Genomic DNA, 23838 nt, shown 5'->3' on the forward strand with positions numbered 1-23838 from the left:
TGGTCATTCTAGAAATTAGCCAAATGTAGTAATTTTGACCTTCAAAAACCTGTAACAGCCAGGTCCTGAGTACCTTAGGACAGTCTGTTTAAAACTTCTGATACCTGAGGCAGACATTTCAAATTATAATTGAAAGCACGCTGCACCTGAGCATATGCTTCACAATGCCCACACTGAGATGCAGCAAAACCAGCCACCTTTTTTAAAAAGCTCACCTATTGCATCTCTCTTGGAACAGCTGCACTGAGCATGCTTCCTGACAGAAGTCAGAACCACAGCAGTCATCCTCGCTAGGGACCTCCACTGGGCGGTTCGGATGCATTATCTACACCAGGCACAATCAGATCACTGAATCACTCCTTATTTGAGAATACAGTAGAATTAAGTGCTCTAATTAGAAGGAGGCACGAAGAAGAAGAAGAAGAAGAAGAAGAAGAAGAAGAAGAAGAAGAAGAAGAAGAAGAAGGAGAAGCAGCCCAGCGCACTAGCAATTTTCTCAAGTCACAGTAGTAAACTTTGGTACATAGATTAGGAACAAATGCCATATGGAGTGCCTTATCCCATATAAATTTCCCCATACCCTTAGATCAGCAAGGGAGGCCCTGCTGTAGGTGTTGGCCTTTTTCCAACTAAGGTTGCTAGGAGTGCAAACAAGGGTTAATTGGTTGTGGCACCCACATTCTGCAATTCTTATGCTTTGTATATTGTGCATGTATGTGTGTGTGTTTATTGCTTCGAACCTATCCACTGGAAAATACGTTTTGAGTGAATGAAATCTTCAGAGGCCATACATTTGTTTAGATTTCAATTTATGTGACGATATTAAGACACAGAGCACAGCCCCCCACCTCAATCCATTTTTTCTTAGATTCATTTTGTACTGTATCACTCACACTGGCAGAAAGGGGACAGACTCAAAACCAGGATCATTCTTGTCTTGGCAGTGGTAATAATTGTTGTGTAAATCAGTCCTTGGGGCAGCACTTCCTTATTGCTGCACCAGTCCAGCAGGAACTCCTCCTTCACGTCAATGATGGTTCCATGTGCAGAGAGAGAGGAGTGCATATTGTGGATTCAGGACAAGGGTGAAATGAGACTTTATTTCACCCAGGTCAAAGACCCAGTTTGGCACACACACACACACACACACCCCCCACACATTTGTGTACACACACACACTGGCTGGGAGCCTCAGTGGCATCCCTCTGGGAGCTTCACCTGGGGCAAAAAAAACCCCGGCTAGCCCCCACCCAACTAGCTATGGCACTGATTCAGGACACAATCTTGCATACTTTGGAGATATGGGAGATGGGAGAACTACAGAAGTATGCAACTGTGAAAGTTAATCACAGATATACCATTAGTGAACCATGCTTACATTAAATATCTGCGATATCTGTTTGCACTCAGAAAAGCTGCATGCTTCTTGGCCTGATCCCCACCCCTACCCCACCCAGTCTTTGGATTCATTTATTTAGAAAGGTAGCAGGATTTTAATGTTTTATACTTAGGACCATTGCTATTTTTCTAGAAAAAGAGGTGCCAGAACTCACCATGAATGGGGCCCATCTGAGAGGCACCAGAACTGAGTTCCGGAGTGTTCCGGCTGAGAAAAATCCCTGCTTAGGAAAGTAATGCATATAGCTGGCCCTCACAGATTACTACTTTTGGAGGGTTGTGTGTGTTCTGTTTCAGGGACTGCATCCTCCCATGTGAACTACTCCAGTCTCTAACTTCTCACACACTTAATGAATATAGGGGGATATGAAACCAATTCTGGAGTAGCCCCATATTAAGTCAATTCCAACTCCTCCTAAATTAACATTGCTCACTGTAATCTGGGGGGTTATTCAACTAAATTTTACTTAGTCATGTTTCTTGATTTCAATGCGTCTGCTCTGAATTAAACTTAGCTGGAAGCTACCCTGTACTCTTAACAAGCAAGGGCTTATTGGAAGGAAGAGCTACACAGATCAAAACGTTACTGTTTAAAATGAATTTACATTGGCAACAAACACACTTTTAAAACGACTCTAATTCTTAAAAGACAAAGGAAAGACAGCATTCCCTCTCTTCCCTGCCCGTGTTAACCCTGCCACATTGTTTATTTTTTTACTGCTGCATTGAAGTTGCTGACTTGGTGAAATTAAGTCTCTTTATCATCTTTATTATGTGCGTTAAACCCATAAAGACAAGCATACAAATCTTCCTGCTAACTTTGTGCTCTTTGCTCTTGACACCAGAATTCAGAGTTAATGAGAGTAGTTCCAGTCACAGCAAGCCTTTAAAAAAAGAAAAGAAGACGCCACCCAGGACAATTTTGGAATCAAAGGCTAGAAATGGAATTGGAAGAACAAACCACTTCCAAGAACCTGCACATATGCCAGGCCCAGAAACCAATTGGCCACAATTTTACTTTTCTACACACTCATTGGCAAGCTTCGGGGTAGAGGGTAGTCAGAAAGCCCCAAGTCCAAATTTCACTTCTGCCATGAAATCAGCAAGTGCCTTTAGACAAGCCACTCTCTAAAATGGAGATAATAATTCTGAAACATGATAATATATGCCAAGTATTTGAAAACCCTACAACTCCTTATAGATGCTGTCTTTTAATTGTTGAAAAATGATCATAAGTCTAATGAAAATTCAAGGAAAACTTCTCTACACATTTGGTCAAACTCTGTTGTTCAGTAGCATAGCATGGGTTGCCAGCACCCAGGGCCATGTAGGAGGGGGAGAGGTAAACAGCTGGCGTGTGCATGTGCATTGAACTGCCTAATGGTGTCTATGTCACCCAGGAGATCACAGCTGCAGAGATAAGAAAATAACAGTCATTCCATTGTCTGGAGAGATTAATTCCTGGTTTGCATGGAAAAACCATTTTCAATGGAGCCCAGTGATGAAAGCACACATCTGTATTGAGGAAGCACTGGGTGTTGAAATTTTGTACCCCCTAACAATTTTGTGCTTGGGGCAACCACCCCTGTGCCACCACATGCTACGCCACTGCTGTTGCCCTGGTCACAATTCAAATTAAAGCAACAGGGCAACAGCTTGGGCACTGCCCAAAGATGTGCAGTTTCTGAGGAAACCTCTATACACAACGTGCATATAGCTATTGCGTGACTCTTCTTTTTGAATCCTTATTTCCAACATTTATACTGCCTGGGATAATGAAATGGGCAAGGCATGTTTAATCATCATGCTATAGATCCTGCAATGTAAGTCCTGGGCAAATGGAACAAAGAGTGTCTCTGTATAGAGTGTGTGTCTTTCTCGCTCCCAGGACTATGTTCTTTAATGCTCCCCATAGGCCACAGAAGAAGAAATTATACATATCACATGCACAGCATAGATTATGCTCAAGAGTGATTTAAACAAGGGAGGGGGGAGGGAAATCCAGGACTTTTTTAAGAGCAGGAGCAATGACATTCTCTGCCAGAGGGTAACTGATGGATTCTCCTTGCTCTGACAAGTGAGTTAGGTGATAACAGGACTTTCAAGTTTTACCGTTGTTTGTGACAGATTAGCACAGAGGAACTCATATTCCATTCCTGCCAGCTGATCCTGATAAACTGGGCATTACACTATGTACTGCTGTGGAGAGTGAAAGCGAGAGAACAAGAGAGATGGGGGGAGGGAGATGGATAGATCAACGTATCTCCTTGCATTCTGGACTCCCCTTCGTGGCATGGCTAGAGGTGCTGTCATGGTGAACTCCTGCACTTCAGAATTTACCAGCACACCACTGATGGTCAGACGTCAGCCTTTCAGAATCAACTTGTAGAGGTAGGTGCTTCATTAACTAACACCTGAGATCCACCAACCAAAGGCAGGTGTGAAATAGTGGCAGAGCTGCTGGGACCAGATACAAAATGAGGGCATGGGTGGAGGGGGCAAAGCCTGTTACAAAACTGTACCCCAAGAGCAGATTATACACTGGAATGACCCGCATATAAATGTACAAATGTATCTCTGGGTTATTGCCCAATTTAGCTGTTGCTTTTATTAAACAGTAGGGAGCCAGACACGGAGGGAGGGGACATGGGTGGTGCTGTGGTCTAAACCACTGAGCCTCTTGGGCTTGCCGATCAGAAGGTCGGTGGTTTGAATCCCCACGACGGGGTGAGCTCCCGTTGCTCGGTCCCTGCTCCTGCCAACCTAGCAGTTTGAAAGCACGGCAAAGTGCAAGTCCCTCCTCCGGCGGGAAGGTAAATGGCGTTTCCGTGCGCTGCTCTGGTTCACCAGAAGTGGCTTAGTCATGCTGGCCACATGGCTCACAAAAACTGTCTGCGGACAAACACCGGCTCCCTCGGCCTGTAAAGCGAGATGAGCGCCGCAACCCCAGAGTCATCTGCGACTGGACTCAACTGTCAGGGGTCCTTTTCCTTTACCTTTAGGGAGCCAGAAACGCTTGTCAATCTATTGAAAATCATACTAATCTGGGGTTTATCTGCACATATTTTGCCCTGCTTTTTCCAGTCAGAAGTCTGCCCTTTAATGCTCTGTGTACAAGTGGGTCCCATCCCCGCCTGAGCTTTCCCCACAAAAACCTGCTCTTTAAAGCTGAATCAGAGCAAATGTCAGTTCAAGTTTTCCATGGATTGACTTTTGCTCTGATTGAGCTTCAAAGAGTAAGTTCCAGAACAAAAAAAAGGGTGCTCAGACAAAAAGCTTTAAATTGTCCGGAAAGAACAGAGGAAAGGTAAGTATGGATAAACCCCGCCCTGATTTAAAAACAAGTGTTGGGGGAGGGCATCCTATACTGTGGTTAGATTAGTCTCACACTGCTTTTCACATTGCACTAGATTTAAGCAAGTTGTCAGGATTTGGAATTAACATCTCTGCAGGAAACCCCACAACTTTTCCGTTACCTGAAATATATATGAAGAAGACACTGATTCTCAGTATTAAAAAGCCACACATTTGTAGAACAAGAGAAGATTAAAGGCAAGTATAATCATGCCTCTTATCTACAGGACCCTGCTGTTGTTACAATGTAGTAATTTGAAAAATAGACTGGGGTTTGTTCAACTCCATAATGACTGAGGTCATCTTTACAATCTGTGGGCCAAAATGCCTACAGCACTTAGATCAGCAGGAGTCCTATTGATTTGCAATGAGTTTACCCTCTAGAGGCTCACCACATTTTGTTGGAATGTACTCCGGAATTAAATAATTAAAAGGTGTCCCTCTATCTTTAGTTCTCCTACCCCAGTCATCACAGTCTGTATCTCACTCCTTTTTTGCTTTCCAGATCTATAAGCACAGATCTCATTTTTATGCTGAGTGGCTGAAGAAGAGGCTTCTCTTCATGACTTCAGAAACCACATCAAGCAAATCTGGGTGGAACTACAACCCCAATAGTTCCATGTCTGACGACCACTCTGCAGCTGCAGTAGAACATCCAGCTCACAGCTGTATTATTGCTATGGTACATAAATAAAGGCATCAAATTTCTCTTCCAGAGAGGGGGGAAACAGTAAATGCTGGAGGTTAGTTGCATTAAGAACAATGTACATCCCTTGCGCTCTCCTCCTAATCTCAGCAGGAAAAAATAGTTCCAGTTAAACAGTTAGGAGGCAGCCCTTTTAAAGCACGTCCATTCCTACATATACAGTGGTGCCTCGCAAGACGAAATTAATTCGTTCTGCGAGTTTTTTCGTCTTGCGAATTTTTTGTCTTGCGAAGCACGGTCAAGTCGCAACTGCACCTCTTCAAGCGGTTTTAAGAAAAAGTAAACAAACTTGCAAGATGTTTTCGTCCTGCGAAGCAAGCCCATAGGGAAATTCGTCTTGCGAAGCAACTCAAAAAACGAAAAACTCTTTCGTCTTGCGAGTTTTTCGTCTTTCGAGGCATTCGTCTTGCGAGGTACCACTGTACTTCTCTTGATTTTGCTACACTTGATGACTGAAGGTTGAACATGTGAACCGATCCCTTTAATGGTGATGTCAGAGGACAGAAAAGTTCTGCCTGTGGTGCTGTATGTGCCACAGTTTACTCACACATGTAAGTCACCATACCTCAGAAATTCAGATGCACACAAAGCACATTGGCAAAAATGGACCAGCGGTGAAATGCCTATCATGATGAGGAATGGGAGACATGTGGTGCATGGGCCTGTACAATGCAAGGACTCCTCCTGGGGGGTACAGAGCATCTCTGTTAGGAGTCCAGTTCACATGACTGCAGCATTATCCCGATGTGCAGTGATTTATTGCTATTATTTCCTCCATCGGTGTTGATGGCACCCAACCATTTTAGAGGGAGAAAGTAAAGCGTACACTTGGGGACATCACTTGGGAGCAGCTAAGTCTGCTCCTGTGACTTAAAAGGCAAGTTTTGGTCCCTCCCAATAGTGTCCTAGGCTGGAGTTTACAATGTCTCACAGAGCTCAGTGAAAAGCATTGAGAAAAGTGTCAGGCCTCCCTCCTCTAAACCAGTGGCGTGGTGTGGAGAGGGCCACAGGGGCAGTTGCCCTGGGTGCAAAATTGTCAGGGGCGCAAAATTCCAACACCCAGTGCTGCCTCAATACAGCCGTGTGCTTCTGTCGCTGGGCTCTGTTGGAAATGGCTTCTCCATGCTAACCAGGAAGTGACCTCTCCAGACAACAGAACGACTCTTCTTTTCTCACCTATGTGGCTGCAATCTCCTGGGTGACACAGACACCATTAGGCAATTGAATGTGCAGGTGAATCCCATCTATTTCCCTCCCTCGTCACCCACACTTCGCATGGCCCCAGACACTGGGAACCCACTGCTCTGAACCCCAGTTGCGGAGATTCCCAGATGGGCAGAGTACTGTTGCATGCATGTCCATAGGTACCAGGACGACCACTGTGAGGTCAGGACGCTGGACTAGATGGTGCATTGGTCTGATTCAGCAGACTCTTCTTGTGTTCTGATTTGCATAACTCTGCCCTGGGTTCTATTTCCATGTTAAATGGAGAGTCACAAACATAAAAACAATACAGCCTGAATTCAGGCAACTGCTCATTTTAGTATATTTTCCCGGCAATTAGGCTTAATTCATTTACTCACGTTGTATGGAGAAGTAATGTAGTGCTTCAATTTAAAACTAATGCTGCAATAATGCTGTTCATATTAGAATACTCCCCACTGAAACTCAGTCACGCAGACTGCGTTTCCAGTGGGCTTGAATATTGCAGCATTCAAATCAGGAAGCAGTTTGATAGAAGGAGAAGCATCGTCCATGCAGAAGACTGTCACTTGCAGAATAACTTATTTTCGGAAAGTTCCTTTTAAACAAATACATAAAGCTCTAAGGCATTCTAAAGTGCAGTTTTGAATCATAGGAGAGTAAAAAGGGAGCACTGACTAACAACAGTGGGTTCCAGGGAAGAGAGACTTTAATATGGCAGTAAAAACTCAACAGGGCCATGGGGTCCTGCATAAATGAGAGAGATTCCTGGACTGGGAAAGCTGTCCCCTTTTTTGAAGAAAGGTCGTAGCTCAGTGGTGGAACAGGTCCCTGTTTCAAACTCTGACTGACATCTCCAGTAGGGACCTGACTTGGTATAAGATAACTTCATAAATGCCTAAATTGTAGGGCTATGGGTCTCACAGTTCTTTATGCTTTCTTTATGCTTTCGGCTTTCAGCTTAGAAATCTCATAGGCCTTGGCCCAAGACCAAAAAGAATCATCACAACAGAAAGGAGAGTGCACACTGTGTCAGGCCAGATGGTCTTCCTCCTAGGCTGGTAGCCTGAATTGTGGTCATAAAGGGAACCAGGATGGAAATTCGTCTTGTCATACTCATATTGACTACACAGTGGCCCTGACTCAGACAGTTCTGCTGGTCTCTAGAGTCTTCTTCAGCCTTGGGTACGCAGATGCTGTTAGACTTCAAATCCCACCACCCCTGACCATTAGCTATGCCGGCTAGGGCTGATGGGACTTGTAGTCCAACAACATCTGGGGACTCAAGATGAAGAACGCTGCTAGAAGATATGACCAAGAGATGGGAAATTCAGCATGGATATATCAATTCCCTTGTTTAATACATTAAACCAGCTTTGAGTTTTCCTTCTACATATTATGGCAAATGACATAGCTACTTCTTCTTTAAAAAAAAAAAAAAGCCAAACAAAAGCTGCTTGAATGTGTTTGTGTATACCATATTAAAAGTTTGCAAATGAAGCAGACTGTGATAGTCTATTCACACCAAGTAGCTGCTCAGCCAGATTCCCAACAAGTGTAAATCAACATGAGCATGAAGTCAATGGAGTGACACTGATTTAGAACAGCAAAAGATATGGGCCGTTGACTTCAATGGGACAACCCCGGTATGAAATGCTATGCAGCATAAGTGAGGACATAAAACAGCGGCTCTCTGTATTTCACCTATTACATTTTTATTACAACTGCATAGGCTAAGTAAATGTATTAAATTTATGTGTGTTTAATCTGTGTAACAGGGAATGAAAGGACAGCTTTTATTTTGATCCTTTTCTGATCACACACCTGAAATCACGGGGTCTTGTTTATCATAAATCTTAAGACTTGCAAAAGGGCATTGTTATGCCTCCAGAATGCTTTGTGATGGCTAGGGGAGGCCTGTACTTTCATTTTGTTTACAGTCGTACAGTGGTACCTCAGGTTACATACGCTTCAGGTTACATATGCTTCAGGTTACACACTCCGCTAACCCAGAAATAGTGCTTCAGGTTAAGAACTTTGCTTCAGGATAAGAACAGAAATCATGCTCCGGTGGCGCGGCAGCAGCAGGAGGCCACATTAGCTAAAGTGGTGCTTCAGATTAAGAACAGTTTCAGGTTAAGAACGGACCTCTGGAACGAATTAAGTACTTAACCCAAGGTACCACTGTACCTTGGTTTTCTAACAGACTAGTTCTCAAACGTTTTGGCTCCCGACCGCTGCAAACTCAGAAGTGAGTGTTCCCGTTTGCAAACTATTTTTGGAAGCTGAACGTCTGGCGGGGCTTCCGTGGCTTCTGATTGGCTGCAGGCGCTTCCTGCAGCCAATCAGAAGCTGCATTTTGGTTTTTGGATGTTTTGGAAGTTGAACAGACTTCTGGAAGAGATTCCATTTGACTTCCAAGGTACGACTGTATTATTATATTTATGTGCCATGTTTCCTCTGAGGAGGTCAAGGTGGCATACAATTCCTCGTTGTTGTTGTTGTTGTTGTTGTTGTTGTTGTTGTTGTTGTTGCTGCTGCTGCTGCTGCTGTTGTTGCTGTTGTTGTTGTTATACACACGATCTGTTGGCCACCACCAAGTAGTGCCATACTGGTTCTCAGAAATAACACAGAGGATTGACAAGTGGTTAATCAACCATCTGGGCTATGACTGGGCCTGAGCCTACTTAGCTTCAACAAGGTAGAGATGACATGAACCATCAAACCATACCTGAGTTTGAAGTTACAACATGTGACTGCCACGCCTCCCGAAAAGCCAAGTACAGTTCACAATCCTCCTAGGCATTTGGAGTCTCATTTCCCCAAATGGGTACAAAATTACCTAAAACTATTCCTCTAACTAGTGACAATTCATACCCCCGAGTGCTCTCCTACAATAAGTGTTTTGTTGTGGGGTTTCAAGTCCCTTCCTGTTGTCTCTGTGTGTGGTTTTTCTTTTGTTTTAATTTGAGGGCTCTATTAAAAAGACATTAGTGTCATTTAGACTCCAATTAAAGTGAATGGGGGGAAACAACCCCAACGGAGGGAAAACTTTCATTTAACAATGCAATAATTACTTTATCTTAATACAGCAGTTAAGATAAGGTGCAGCTTACTGTTCAATATGATTTTCTTATTCATGCTAACAAGAATAAAGAATAAGGAGGAAATGCATGAGCAAAGTATCAGGAGTGTGTTATATTTGGGGTCATTGAAGATCTTTAGAAATTAACATTTAATTCTTATAGACAAGCTGTATAGACCTACCCTTGCACTTAAAACAATTTCTCATATTTACATTAAATTTGCACAAATTATTATAAAACTATTTGTAGTTTTTACTCCAGTGTTTGATAGGATTGGCCATGTGGGTTAAACTAAGAAACACAAATACTGTATTTATAAAATGTTATTTTCTCTTATAAGAATGTCATATACAGACTCAAGAGTCAAGCATGACTGGAAAGTCAAGTCTGTAGGGTAATCCTACAGGGGAGTTTGAAAAGTTTGTCTGCTGGTTCCCTACCTATTTAAACTTGAAATAATAAAGTTGAGGATTAATGCTTCCTTTCCAGCCTCAGTCTTGTTTAGAAAAATGTCTCTGTCAGTGTACATATTGCTGATATGGTTGCATTTTTCATGGTTGAAACATCTTTCAAAAGCTTTTGGCACTATGGCTTGATGTCACCTATGTCAAAGCAAAGGTAAGGACTGCTAAAACATGTCCTTTGTGCTACGAAAGAACAGGTGATGGACAAAACTTGGGAACGATTCAGATCTTCAATTACCAAGAAGTCTGGTTCTCTGGAAAGAGCACATAGAAACATCATTTAGCTGCTACCGTGCAGAAAATACTGAGATCCTCCCCGACAGTTTTGGAAGAAGGAACAAAAGAGGAAATATCAACAGCTCAGCAATTTTGATTTTTGCAGCTAAAAGTTTTCAAACAATTACCATACGCAGCAGAAGTCTGAGCCTCATTGTGATTTAAAAAACTAGAACCTACAGAGCATGTTCTTAAAATCTTTGCTAAGTCTGCTACTTGGTACCCCAGCAGCTCACATAAGGACAGGTTAGCTTAATGCCTTTTGATTTATGTATTTTGTTAGCCGTCTTTATGCATTATTCCAAGTTGCTCCAAATGGAGGATAATGGGCTTCCAGAAATGTTTTATGGAGCAGGCAAACTCTGGTAGTCAGCACAGTTGGCTGAAACAGTATGAAAACAAAATGTTGAAGCATGGTATACACTTTTGGGACTTGGAAACTGACCAGACTCCAAGATTTAACAGAAATAAGTGAGGTGGTGTTCAGATGAGATATGGATTTGATACAGGAGTCACCATTTTCACCATATATGATTCAGGTTGTCACAGGCTGTGGAATCTTGTTCTCATGATTTAAGTAACTTGAGCCCAAAACCCTGCCACTATTTGCATGGGTGTGTCAGGGGGAGATGTTGACTCCAGACCACCCCAGCCCCTTCCACTCTTTCAGAATGGCATGTGGGGTGGAAGACGAGAGTCACCACTGTGAGCAGGTGGACCTTCTGCTCATACAAGTAGAAGTTTAGAGCCAAACCAGGATTTGGAAGGTTGATTCCACAGGAACACAAGCTATGCACCTGTGCTATATACCGTATATACTCGAGTATAAGCTGACTTTTTCAGCACATTTTTTATGCTGAAAAAGCCCCCCTCAGCTTATACTCGACTGAGAGTCCTTTCGGGCTGCTCCTTCCTCTTCCTCTGCCTTTGCTGCTGTCGGCAGAGGAGGAACGAGCAGCCCAAAAGCAGCCATTTTGGGCTGCTTGTTCTTCCTCCGCCACTGCAGCCACCAGCCTCTGCCTCTCAGCAGCACCCTAGGTAGGCAGGGGAATGGGAGGGGCTGGGGGGGAGAGAGAAGCCCCCTCTGCCGTGTGCGCATGTGCACACACACACACACACTCCGGCCCATCAGGAGGTTTGTGGTGTGGTGAACCGGCTTATACTTGAGTCAATAAGTTTTCCCAGTTTTTTGTGCTAAAATTAGGTGCCTCGGCTTATATTCGGGTCAGCTTATACTCGAGTATATACGGTAGGTAGTAAAGGATCAGTCCCATCATTTATTGTTTCCCTCTACATATATCAAAGGAATACATACTTATGGCTGACTAATTATCCCAAAGTGTCAATTCAAATGATTTATCTAAAATGTTTCTGACCCCGCCCCAATCTCTCTCTCTGGCAATCAATTTTTGTTGCTTAGTGAGTAGCCGGATTTGAGATGGTTGCATGGAATTTCATCCAACCATGTTAAATGAGTCAGACATTTTAATGCTGTCTGATTGGGTTTTCATGTTATTTTGGTTGATTTTATTAAGTGTATCTTTTCATTATGTAACCACTTTGTTTATTATGTAACCAGGCAGAGGGCCTTTTCAGTAGTTGCGCCCGCCCTGTGGAACGCTCTCCCAGCAGATGTCAAACAGATAAACAGCTATGTGATTTTTAAAAGACATCTGAAGGCAGCTCTGTTCAGGGAAGTTTTTATTGGTTGATGTTGTACAGTGGTACCTCGGGTTACAGGCGCTTCGCCTTTACAGGTTACGGAACACGGGAAACCCGGAAGTACCGGAAAGCGCTAAATCACGTCACGTGCATGCGCAGATGCGGTGATGCAGGTTACAAATGCTGCAGGTTGTGGACGTGCCTCCATCACGGATTACGTCCACAACCCGAGCTTCCACTGTATTATGTTTTTACTATTTTTGGTTGGGAGCCACCCAGAGTGGCTGGGGCAACCCAGTCAGATGGGCAGCGTATAAATTAATTTTGTTGTTGTTGTTATTTAACTGGCCAGCGAAGAACATACAATTGTGTGTGTGTGTGTGTGTGTGTGTGATGTTTTAATAGCAAAAGCTTATGTCTCCAAGATTCCCTATAGCACTCTTTATGGTTGTTATTAATGTGGTGTTGCGATAGCCATCCTGGTTGTGCTGTAAACCGATGCCTAGCTAAAATCATTTTTTAAACTGGGCCAATATGAGATCTCGCACTCGGCACTTGAAAATAAGCAAGCTTTTATAGATTATGGTTAGTATGCACTCCACCCTACCCAAAATCTCTGACAGGGGACTTAACACAGAGGCATCAGGAACTGTGCTGGGCATCCTGTAAGATTCTTGTTGGCTTTCAGTTTGTTTGATTTAATCAAGAAACAGAAGTTAATGAATTGATAGTGGGAAGGCAAGCAGCTGCAGCATTGGGGCTCAAGGTTTAAATACTGTATAAATTACATAAGGTTTCCCCAGCAGCACTACTGCAAGGATTCTGGAAGCTCCTGGGCCTATATATTGTGTGACACACAAGCCAGTAATTCTCTCATACCATTCCCAACCTCCTCAGATACTTTACAGGGGCACCATTCTCACCCATAGGATTGTGGGTGCCCACCAATGCTGTTAGTTTCTGTATGCCACTGAGCAGTGCTCTGTTTACATTCCTGGGATTCCATACTGTTGGAAGTCTCACGGAGGAGACGGATGTGATGTTTACTGGTTTCCTGTCCCTTTGTTCCTTTGTTTCAGTTGCTCTCTGCTTTCATAGAGAGAGGATGTATATTTCTTTGCTGTCTGTGTAGTAAGAAATAAAGCATAGCGATGTAGCCATAAATCTTAGCACTTCCACGTGCTGTTTTGGATTCTCTGCTGAATGGAACGTGCCTGAGGCCTCATCAAAGGCTCAGGTTGTTAATTATTCTTTGGGGGCAATTCTGGAGGAAAATGAGCTTTATCAGCTTGGCCGAGCGAAGATCCCGACAGATGCAACGCGGACGTGCGACGTCACACACACTATGTGCAGGTGTGTGCGTGTGATGTCAAGAATTCGCATTGCGGTGGAAATGGTGACTCCTCTTCTTCCTCCTATCTGGAGCCGGTGAGGCACCCTTTTCCATGGGGAGAGGCTTAGACTTGGAGACAGAGAGACTCTTTGGGTGTGGAGGCCCCAGCAAATTCCCTCTGTGTAGATTATAGATATAATGAATAAATAAAGGACCAGACATACAAAGGGCACTGAGCTGATGATCGCTGCCTTATAACCAGGCCAAAGTTTGCTTTTCTGCTCCCTTTCAAACACAATTTTTGCTTAATCGTTCCATGAAATGACATGATTACTATTCTACTATAGCTGCTTTTTTTCGCCATTTGCCATTTTGTACATTACCTTTCGCCCTCTCACCCCTCCCCAGATGAACCACAGAGGATGTATAATTTCACCTTTTGTACACCGGTTTGCTGCTGTTATTATTTTTCAGCTCTCGCATATTCAAAATAAGTGCGCTGGATATCCATCTCCACAGAGTTCATTACACTCTTTAAAAGATCAACGTGTATTTTTCAGAATAAACTGAATTATGATCTTACATTTGAAGGCAATTAACATTGTCATTTCCTGGTTCCTGAGTGTTAAGTAAATTGTTCTGTCTAATAACACTGCAGTTCTGAATTTAAACTAACCCAGATAATATCCCTCTTCTCTGAAAGTGTATTTATAGTGCATGCTAATACAGATGATGATGCCTTTGAGATGTGTCCCTCTGCATCGGAATTTTATAAAGGGTTTTATTAATAGGCTTAGGGGATCCAGTGAGGAGCCAGTCAAATCTATGTGTCCGGAGGCTAGTTCTTTAATGATGGAAGCAGCAGTGATGCCACTCCAGTAATGTTAGTGTCAAAAAGGTGGGAGGTAACTGATAGTGTAGGTGACTTCCCACACCAGCATGTTCCATTCCCAATGACAACACTGGCACGGGGTGTTGTCTGTTCCTCTCTCATTCTAACATTACCTGAGTGACATGGGTGGAGGGCAAAGGGAAGACATAAGCAACAATGATGCCATTCTTGTAATGTGAAAATTGATTCGGTATTGCTGTCAAAATAACTCTACACCAGGGTTTCCCATACTCGGACTACAATTCCTATCATCCTGTGCTAGGCCAGGGGGTAACCCGAGAAACGCAGTCCAGGACTGGTCCAGAATCCGAAGGAGTCAGTCCGACAGAGCCAAGGCAGGACACGAGGCAGGAAACCAGGCAAAGGCAAGGGCAAGGACGGGATCTCAGGCAGGATCTGGCATACAGCAATGTTGCTCCCACAACCTGGGGTGGGGTCCGATAGCCTTTTATCTTTGTTGGGGTAACAGACGGTCCTGATCCCCCGGCGACTCACCTCCCTGTTTCGCCCGGAGGTGAGCACTCCTCCTGCGAGTACTCAGGTCTCTCCTTCTCTCAGACCTTAGTCTCTGCAGCTCGGGAGACGTTGGTGGGTTACTAGACCCAGGGGCCACCTCAGCCTCCCCTGACCGAACCAGTAGTGGAGCAGCTGTAAGTGATGGCCCAGCTGAAGGCAACGAGGTAATCTCCGCATCTGGAGCCAGGGCCCTGACTTGGCCCAGCTGGTGTTTGTTGCAGGGGAACCTGTGCAGACTGGGACTCTTTAGGATCAGGCCCCAGACTTGGTTCAGATGACGCCTGAGGCAAAGGATGCAGTGCAGACTGAGACTCCTCTGGTTCCAAGTCCAAGCCTGAGTCCCAGGCTATCACACATCCCTAGCTAGCAGGACCAGTGGTCAGAGATGGTGGGAATGGTAGCCCAAAGACCCAAGTTTGGGAAACTCTGCTGTACACAGTTCTTGCCCCACTCATGAAGTTAGGGTAGTGACCTCCTTTTTCAGGAGAAAAGAGTGGTCTTGTTTTACCTCGGACCCATCCCCAGTGAAGTTGTAGGTGGGCCAACCCAGGAAATACAAACTAGAGAACTGCAAGGCATAGAATCTTAGAATTGTAGAGTTGGAAGGAGCCCTGTGGGTCATCTAGTCCAATGTAATCTTGGGCAAATGTGAAAGCAAGCAATAACCAGTGAAGTGCAGTGAGAAAGGGGTCTCTTCATTGCTAACAGCAAACAAACTTGAACCAGAAGCTCTGTTGGTGTAAAGAAAAGTGCTTCCTTGTTGATGCAGTGGCTCTCCCTATATTTTCCCTCATTTGGTCATAGTTGGGTACAATTGCCTCAGGTAGACAGCTCACTGGTCCTGATATCCCCATGTGGACATGGCCTTGGTCCTTTGGGCATCTGAGGTAGAAACTGAATCCACACTTCCAACCACCACTGGCAGCAGATCTCCAGGGTTTCAGTCAGTCCTCCCTGGACTGAACCTGGGACCTTTTGCATGCAAAGAATGGACTCCCCCATTGAGCTACAGTCCCCACTCCCAAATGTGATTTCTTCTTCACATTTCTACCCAGCCTTCCTTCAAGAAACCAAGACATTGTACATAGTGTCTTCACAACAACCTTCTGAGATAACAGGCTGAAAGGCATTGAGTGTCCGAAATTCATGTTGTGACTACACATTCAAACTCAGGTCTCTCTGTTTCATGTCTAATATTTTATCAACTATACCACATTTCCTTCAGCAATATTCAGAGCTGAAGGACTGTGCTCTTCAACGAGAGGGAGGAAATTTCTCATATATATGTCGGGAGTTTATAACTCAGTCTTTGCTTGTATGTTTCCAGTCAATCACAAAAAAGGTACATACTGGAATCAATTTATCTGTAACATTTTCACTGAGATTTCACCTAATTCAATTACATTTTTAATGTTATGTGAGCATTGCTAAATAAAAATACTAACAGGAATGAGAAAATCCACATTTAAATTAAGTAACCTAATTACGCAGAGTGCTGTTGCGGTTACAAGTAACTGGGAATAAAAACGAAATGCATAATACCATTTGCACAATGGCTTCCGGATCAAATTTGTTCAATTAGAAGTCAGAAGAATTTTTTTAAAAAAAGAAAACTGACAGCATAACAAAACTCAACACGGAACGGGGGCGTGGGGAGAAGGGTTCTTTTTCCATTTCCAGACAGCTACAAATGCATTAAAGAAAAAACCGAGGCAAAAGCTTACGGTAAAGCTATGAGAATGTGTCAGAAATAAAGGTTTAAAATCATGTTGTTGCCCTGATTAGTATTCCACCCAAGACCTATATATAAGTGTGTAGGAAGAAAACGAAAGAAGGCTACAGTTAAATGATCTAGGGGAATCCACTGAAACTAACCAAGTGTAGGCTAGGGATGGGGAAGTGATTCAGTTTTCTTTGCATTTTTAGCATGAACCTACCTAATTTGCACATCCCAGAACAATATGCAAGCTGAAACACAGGAGCCCTTCAAAATTCACACACATTTTGTGATGCAGTTCCCCAACCCCCCCCAAAAAAAGGTGTCGATGAATGCATATACAGTCGTACCTCAGAAGTCGAACGCCTTGCCAGTTGAACATTTTGGCTCCCAAACATCGCAAATCCAGAAGTGATTGTTCCGGTTTGCGAACATTCTTTGGAACCCAAATGTCTGCCACGGCTTCTGATTGGCTGCAGGAGCTTCCTTCAGCCAATCGGAAGCTGCACCTTGGTTCCCAAACGTTTTGGAAGTCAAACAGACTTCCGAAACGGATTCCATTCGACTTCCGAGGTATCACCGTACTAGCAGAAAGTATGCACGAAAATGTTTATATTGGTTTATATATGTCAGGCACATCCAACTCCCAAGAGAATGCAATCTACTCACAGTATAAAAATACTGTGATCTACCCATGGGGGGTGGGGGAGCCAAAGTTGTTGAACTTTTTTAAGGTAGATCGCGATCGACCTGTTGGACATGCCTGATATATGTGTTATGCTGAAGGAAACTGCTTGCAAACATGTAACTAATAGGCAAAGTTGTTAAGAAAAATGTGTACATTAGAAGAAATGTGCAGTAAAATGTTGACAAATTTTCATTTTTTAATATTTTTATGTTGCAAATTATGTGGACATGTGGCAAACTGATGCTTGGAAAACTAGAAAAGTGAGAAAAGCTGGAACAGATTTGTCTTTCTTTATTGTGGACCTAATTGAGTGCCTAGACAGAAGACCACTGGCACTCCTGTGTAGCTAACATACTCTATGCTTTCTAAAAGGAAGAGAGGGTTAGAAAAACAAATGAATATCTGAGGTGTGCTGACATTAAGCATACCAGCTCCCAGCAAAACATCCTGTACTAGTAGTACAGACATCTCGCCTACCTCTGCAATGTGACATGGGAGATCAATAGCTGATCTTGAGGTGATACAGTAAATATGAGTAATATGATTGTGTACCAGGCCTCTGTAGTCCACTGCCTAGTTTACCATATTCCATCATATACTTCCTATTTTGCACTACACTGAAACTCCTGTGTGAACTTCTGCAAAGATCCAATATCTCATATTCTAGACAAATAATTAAGGAACTACTGGCAGATGGCAAGTTTTTAGTAGTTACTAGGCAACAGGGACCAAGCTCTACAAATCCAGAGAAACAGTCATATTTTAACTTCACATAATATCACAGCATTTGCAACACGCTTTTAAAACTCCATTGTTTTTTCTCAAGATTCCACACAGCCTCACCTATCAGTTTTCATCCGGAAGTTTGTTTCCCTGGGTTTTGGAAAGTTTGATCAGAATTGAATTTGCACTGTTGCAGGAAAGCATTTAGAAATGCTGTACTGTATACTCAGGTAGTCCATTCCTGTATTAATGTATCAACTTGAATATTGTACTGTACGAAAACAGTATACCAAGTGATCCAAGTTGCAGTCCATAGATGGCATAATGCAAGTCAAGCTTTGTAGTGTAATATGTCTTCGTGCCACAAGTAGGGTGTGTGTGTGTGTGTGTGTGTGTGTGTGTGTGTGTAACCAGACTGCTGCTAAACAAAGCTTGGCAAGTATGATGCTTGAAGAATACGGTAATTTATCAGAGGAAAATGAAGAAATACAATTTGATGACCAATGGGACTGTGTGCTTCCTTGATATATAATTTTTTCCAATATTTATCTAACTGATCTAACCACATATTAACTCAACACACAGATGTCTTGATGCCCAGAGAGTCGCATCATCCTTCAACCTGCCTAACATTTTACAAACATCCACAGCACAATCCTATAATATGCATCTATTCAGATGTAACTTTCTTACTCCCAGGTTAGCTGGTACAGAACAGAAACCTTACAAATAAAGATCATGATATCCCTGTTCCTCTCAAACATCTTTAAAATAAAGACATATTTTATACTTTCTATCAACCTTAATTTTTTCTCTCTTCTGGTCTGCCTCTTTCCACAGCCATTTCTTACTTCACCAATGACTGATTTTTCCTATAGAAATGGGGATTTATTCAATAGAGTGGTTTGGCATGATTATTCTACATAGAAAAATAATCTGCTCTCCAAACATTTCTGTAGCAATCAGTAGGGACTAGGGCCACAATCTTATGCTCATTTCCTAAGAACTCCATTGAATTCAGTTGGATTCACTTCTGAGTATAAAGCATCCAAAGGATTGGATTTATATGCCCCACTGAAATTAATGGAACAGAAGTGAATCAGAACTGGAACATGTTCTAGTATTTCAGTGAGGTATCCGCATATCTATTTTTTGCAAAATTGGATCCAGTGCCTAAATTGAAAAGGTGGCTTTCATAGTTCCCTTCACTTTAAATTGGTATAGGGCCATAATGCCTACAAAACTAGTTTTAATTCACAAACTTGCCATTTAAATGCATCTTTGCATTTCCTAAAAATGGATCCATTTTGGTTTTAAAAGGTTCTCTGCCCCTCCACCCCACTCTTAATTATACTGAAGCTTTGCCACAGAGTAGAACAAAAGCATAATGTTGGCAAAATTAGGCACTTTGTTATCTGTTTACTATATATAAAACATGTTTCTCTCAGCTCTAAATGCTCTCTTCATCTGCTTATTCAATAGTTCCTTCACAATGCGGTAAAATGCAAACACAAATACATGCAGTTCATTATTTCCAAACAAAGTGTGCAGATTTTTTAAAAAATAAAAATGCAGCTTATATTTTTAGCAGAATTTAATGATTATAAGTTTGAGTTTTAACTGTACTGTATTTTAGTTGTATGTGAAATGTTCCCCCCGCCCACACTTAAATAAGAATACAAGTATTTTAAATGAAATAAATACACAAAAATAAACCAAAACAATTGTCAGTTGCTTGTCCAAGGTCACCACACCAAATTAAAAAATAAAGTAAGGGTGTACGTTAGCTATTTTAGTTAGTGCAAAACAAAAACAGATCATCTTTATCTGAGGGTCTCAGACAGGCTTCCAGGGACAGCAGTAGGGTATCCACTATTTCTGCTACAAACAGACTTCTTTGAGCCCAACTGCAAGCATGTATGTGGCCTTAAGAATATATGTTGTGCCCCTTTCTGTTGTGATTTGTTCACCACACTCCCCAACAACAGCAACCAGGTTTTCTGCAGTGTGCAAAACTGAGAACCCCCTTTTCAGATACGTTTCCAAAATATCAGTGCTCTAGAAATTAGATGCCATGAGTAATGCAAGACTTGTTGTCATTCAGGAAACCGCAGAAGGTGCCGAAGGGGCTTTTCACACCCAGTTCCTCTTCCTATACCGTAATGCTGGTCCTGAATGGGGTAATTGTGCCCATTTTGGACTCACATTTTGGACTCACAGCTGTCCATGGAGGCGCAAGTCAATTCTGTGTCCAAGGCAGTTGTTTACCAGCTCCATCTGGTACGCAGGCTGAGACCCTACCTGCCTGCGGACTGTCTCACCAGAGTGGTGCATGTTCTAGTTATCTCCCGCTTGGACTACTGCAATGCACTCTATGTGGGGCTATCTTTGAAGATGACCCAGAAACTGCAACTAATCCAGAACGCGGCAGCTAGACTGGTGACAGGGAGCAGCCGCCGAGACCATATAACTTGAAAGACCTACATTGGCTCCCAGTACGTTTCTAAGCACAATTCAAAGCGTTGGTGCTGACCTTTAAAGCCCTAAATGGCCTCAGTCCAGTAGACCTGAAGGAGCTTCTCCACCCCCATTGTTCTGCACAGACACTGAGGTCCAGTGCCGAGGGCCTTCTGGTGGTTCCCTCGCTGCAAGAAGCCAAGTTACAGGGAACCAGGCAGGGGGCCTTCTCAGTAGTGGCGCCCGCCTTGTGGAACGCCCTCCCACCAGATGTCAAAGACAAACTACCAGACTTTTAGAAGACATCTGTTTAGGGAAGCTTTTAATGTTTAACAGACGATTATATTTTAATATTTTGTTGAAAGCCACCCAGAGTGGCTGGGGAAACCCAGCCAGATGGGCGGGGTATAAATAAGTTGTTGTTGTTGTTGTTGTTGTTGTTGTGCATCCTAAATCAGATTAATAAAATGCCTAGTTGTGTTGATTGTTAAGAAACATCACCTCTTCATTGGCAGCCATATCTTTTTCTCTCCCAGTTGCTCATTGTAGCAGAAACATCTACAGGGCGACCTTTCTCATCCACTTGACCCCACATTTGCAAATATCACAAGTCCAAAATTGACTGACTATGTCTTCCAAAGCAAAATTATGCTACTAGAGTATACTTTCAAAACATATGGCCTAAGATGGGTGAGTCAGATATCAGCTTCCAACACCACCTTTCTAAGGGGCACATCTACCATGGAGAAGAAACTGCAAATAAGGGGCTCAAATCTCCTTCATGATGGTGTGCATGTGGTTTTTATTCCCAGCCCCACTTCACTATTTGCTTTCCACCTTCCAGGCCATGAATACTTTGATCCTGATGAGGACATCTGTCTTCTTTCCATGCCGAAGTTTCAGAGTGAGCTCTGGGATTCTACCTTTGTCTGACTTTGACATCTGTTTGACATGTATCTCACACACATCCAGCCCCATGCCCAGATCTTTCCTAAGCTTGAACTTGCATACGGTAAGGTCCCTTTCACACATGGGCACAGTGATGTACCTCAACTAAAAGTGAATGGTGCAACCATGTGGGAGGAGTCAATCACTTGCCTCTTTCTCACCCATCAGTCACAATGATTGGTTGCATCAACCATTAGAGGGAAGCAGTTCCCCTGCTCTGCTTTTGGGGAACCTGTGAATACGCTAATTTGCCTTGCAGACTTCATTCCTGATCTGGATTGGGGGAACTCTGTATCCGCTATTCACATTGAAAGAAAACCTCCCTTTTGTGCTAATGGAAGCTTTTCTTCCAGCATGGAGGAGAGGGGCAACTCAGGTCAGGACCTCAGAGAGGTAAAAAGGTTAAAGTCTCATGGGTTCTGCTTTAGATTGCTCCCTCTCTGTGCCCACTACTCACTTTTTTAAAGCCACAAGCTAAAATTGCTCATTATTACATGAACGGCATCTCATTTAGTTTGGACAGAAGTTTCTGCACTCCCAATACTTCAGCATGGCAGCAGAGATCAAGTCTGAAGTTTCACACCAGAAATAAATTCATCATGTGGACTGTACCTATGACACAGAGGAAATGCTAATCCTATCATGTGAGGAATAGGTTGCAATGCTATCCAGTCCAGAAAGGAGAAGTAGGGGAAATGCTGTAAAGAAATAAATTACACATGTGGCAATACGGAAAATTAATTTTTAAAGCAAGCAACACGGAGACTTGAAAAGAAGCAGATCACAGAGGAATGGTTTAGGAACTCTTGTTGTGTACTGCCTTGCATACAGTATATGAACCCTGCCAATCAGTGTCAACAGTTTATTAATATTTTACTGAAAAATTGTGAGATGAATCAAACTTCAGCTGTCTTGATAAGGTGTTGCTAAGCAACTTGCAGTCTGGCTGAAAATTAGTTTTCACAGCAACCTTTCACTCAAAAGAAAGAAAGCAAGCAAGAAAAAAGTGTGTCCATTCAACACGTTTTCCCCGTTGGTTACACAAAAAACCCAAAGTACCATACCAAAACATGTCTTTGGTCTATTTTCTTCGGCGGAAAGAGAGGATACAGAACATTCAAAGAAATGGAGACTCAGGGGATGTTTCTGAAATGATTCATTGCACTTACCGTAATCGCTGTCATAGAACACTATAAATTTCTGCCATCGCAATTCGGTGACTAGCTTCAGCATAACATCATTGAGGCGAACAGGCGGCCTGGCTGCTAGCGTGTATTCGTCCTCCTCAAGGCTAGGATTTAGGTGGCAAGCTGTCCGTGGGGACCCTCCTGTGTTGCGCTGTACGAAGAGGTGGGGGATGTGCATGGCATCTGTCAAAGACTGCAGGGCATTGGCAGAAGCACATCCGGTGGAGGTGACTAAGGCTAATATCCCCAGGGTCATCAGGTCACAGGCTGAGGAGAAAAAGAAACAGGTAGATGAAAATCTAGAAAGCTGGGAATATGCGGAGTTGGCGAAAATGACTAGTAAGATTAGACATCAAAAAGTAACAAAGTTCAAAGAGGAGTGGAATAAATTTGTTGCATATATAGGGAATAATTGTAGAAGTTTAAAAACTGTAGCAGGATTAACTAAAATCTTGTGATGTGGGTGGAGGGTAAATAAGAATCTGTAGGAGTAGGTGTTAAATGTGTGAAAGCCGAAGCAGGGAAGGAAGGAAGTTTGAGCAAGACAAAGCGCAGTGTAAATAAGAAAACACTAAGATGCTGGATGCAAGAGCTTATGTTTAAGTGGACTTTGTTTTTGGAAATTTGACTTATGTTCTTCTTTGAGTTTGCTTTTGAAAACTTAACAAAAAGTATTTTAAAAAAGAAAGAAAAGAAAATCTAGAAAGCTGTGGCCAAGTCATGTCTACTGAAAAAGTGAACCTGCTGAGGCACAGAGGTTTTTCAGCCAGAATTCACGGGAACTTAGTTCCATCACTTCTCAGGTGGACACCATTGCCATTATAAAAGAACAAGGAAGGCATTCATGGTGAGTCCTGGCATCTTTTTTCTAGAAAAATAGCACTGCATAGAGGGCACACGCTGCTTTTCAGAAGTGAAATTAATATTGGCAAATACTAGACATCTGACCATTTTTCTCTTCACCAACTTTGAATGTGATATTTTGAATGCACTATTTAGTTTTACATTCTGAATATGTACATTCTGCCTCAAAAGTCGGGTGCTTTAGGTTTGTTTAAATGTTTTGGCAAATATCACACATGAAATCTGATTTCGTATCAGCTGTCAGTCGACAGCTGCATATAAACTATCAAACGCTGTCAGATACTAAATACAACTGCTTTGTGGCCATGTTATTATCACTTATAAAATGCCATTACATATCATTTATTAAATACCACCATGACAT

The 23838-nt window shown here is 42.8% G+C and overlaps 1 protein-coding gene across 6 annotated transcripts in view; it reads right to left on the minus strand.

Moving 5' to 3' along the window:
- The window catches only part of GRID1 (glutamate ionotropic receptor delta type subunit 1), a 713795-nt gene that overhangs the window by 388625 nt on the left and 301332 nt on the right, over window positions 1-23838 (minus strand). For all 6 annotated transcript variants that reach the window (XM_028729284.2, XM_028729285.2, XM_028729283.2 and 3 more), the window contains exon 3: window positions 22593-22877. In XM_028729284.2, the coding sequence (XP_028585117.2) occupies window positions 22593-22877 (285 nt within the window). The remainder of the gene's footprint in view (window positions 1-22592; window positions 22878-23838) is intronic.

The sequence above is a fragment of the Podarcis muralis genome, chromosome 6, assembly GCF_964188315.1.
Source record: "Podarcis muralis chromosome 6, rPodMur119.hap1.1, whole genome shotgun sequence".
Classification (NCBI taxonomy): Eukaryota; Metazoa; Chordata; class Lepidosauria; order Squamata; family Lacertidae; genus Podarcis; species Podarcis muralis.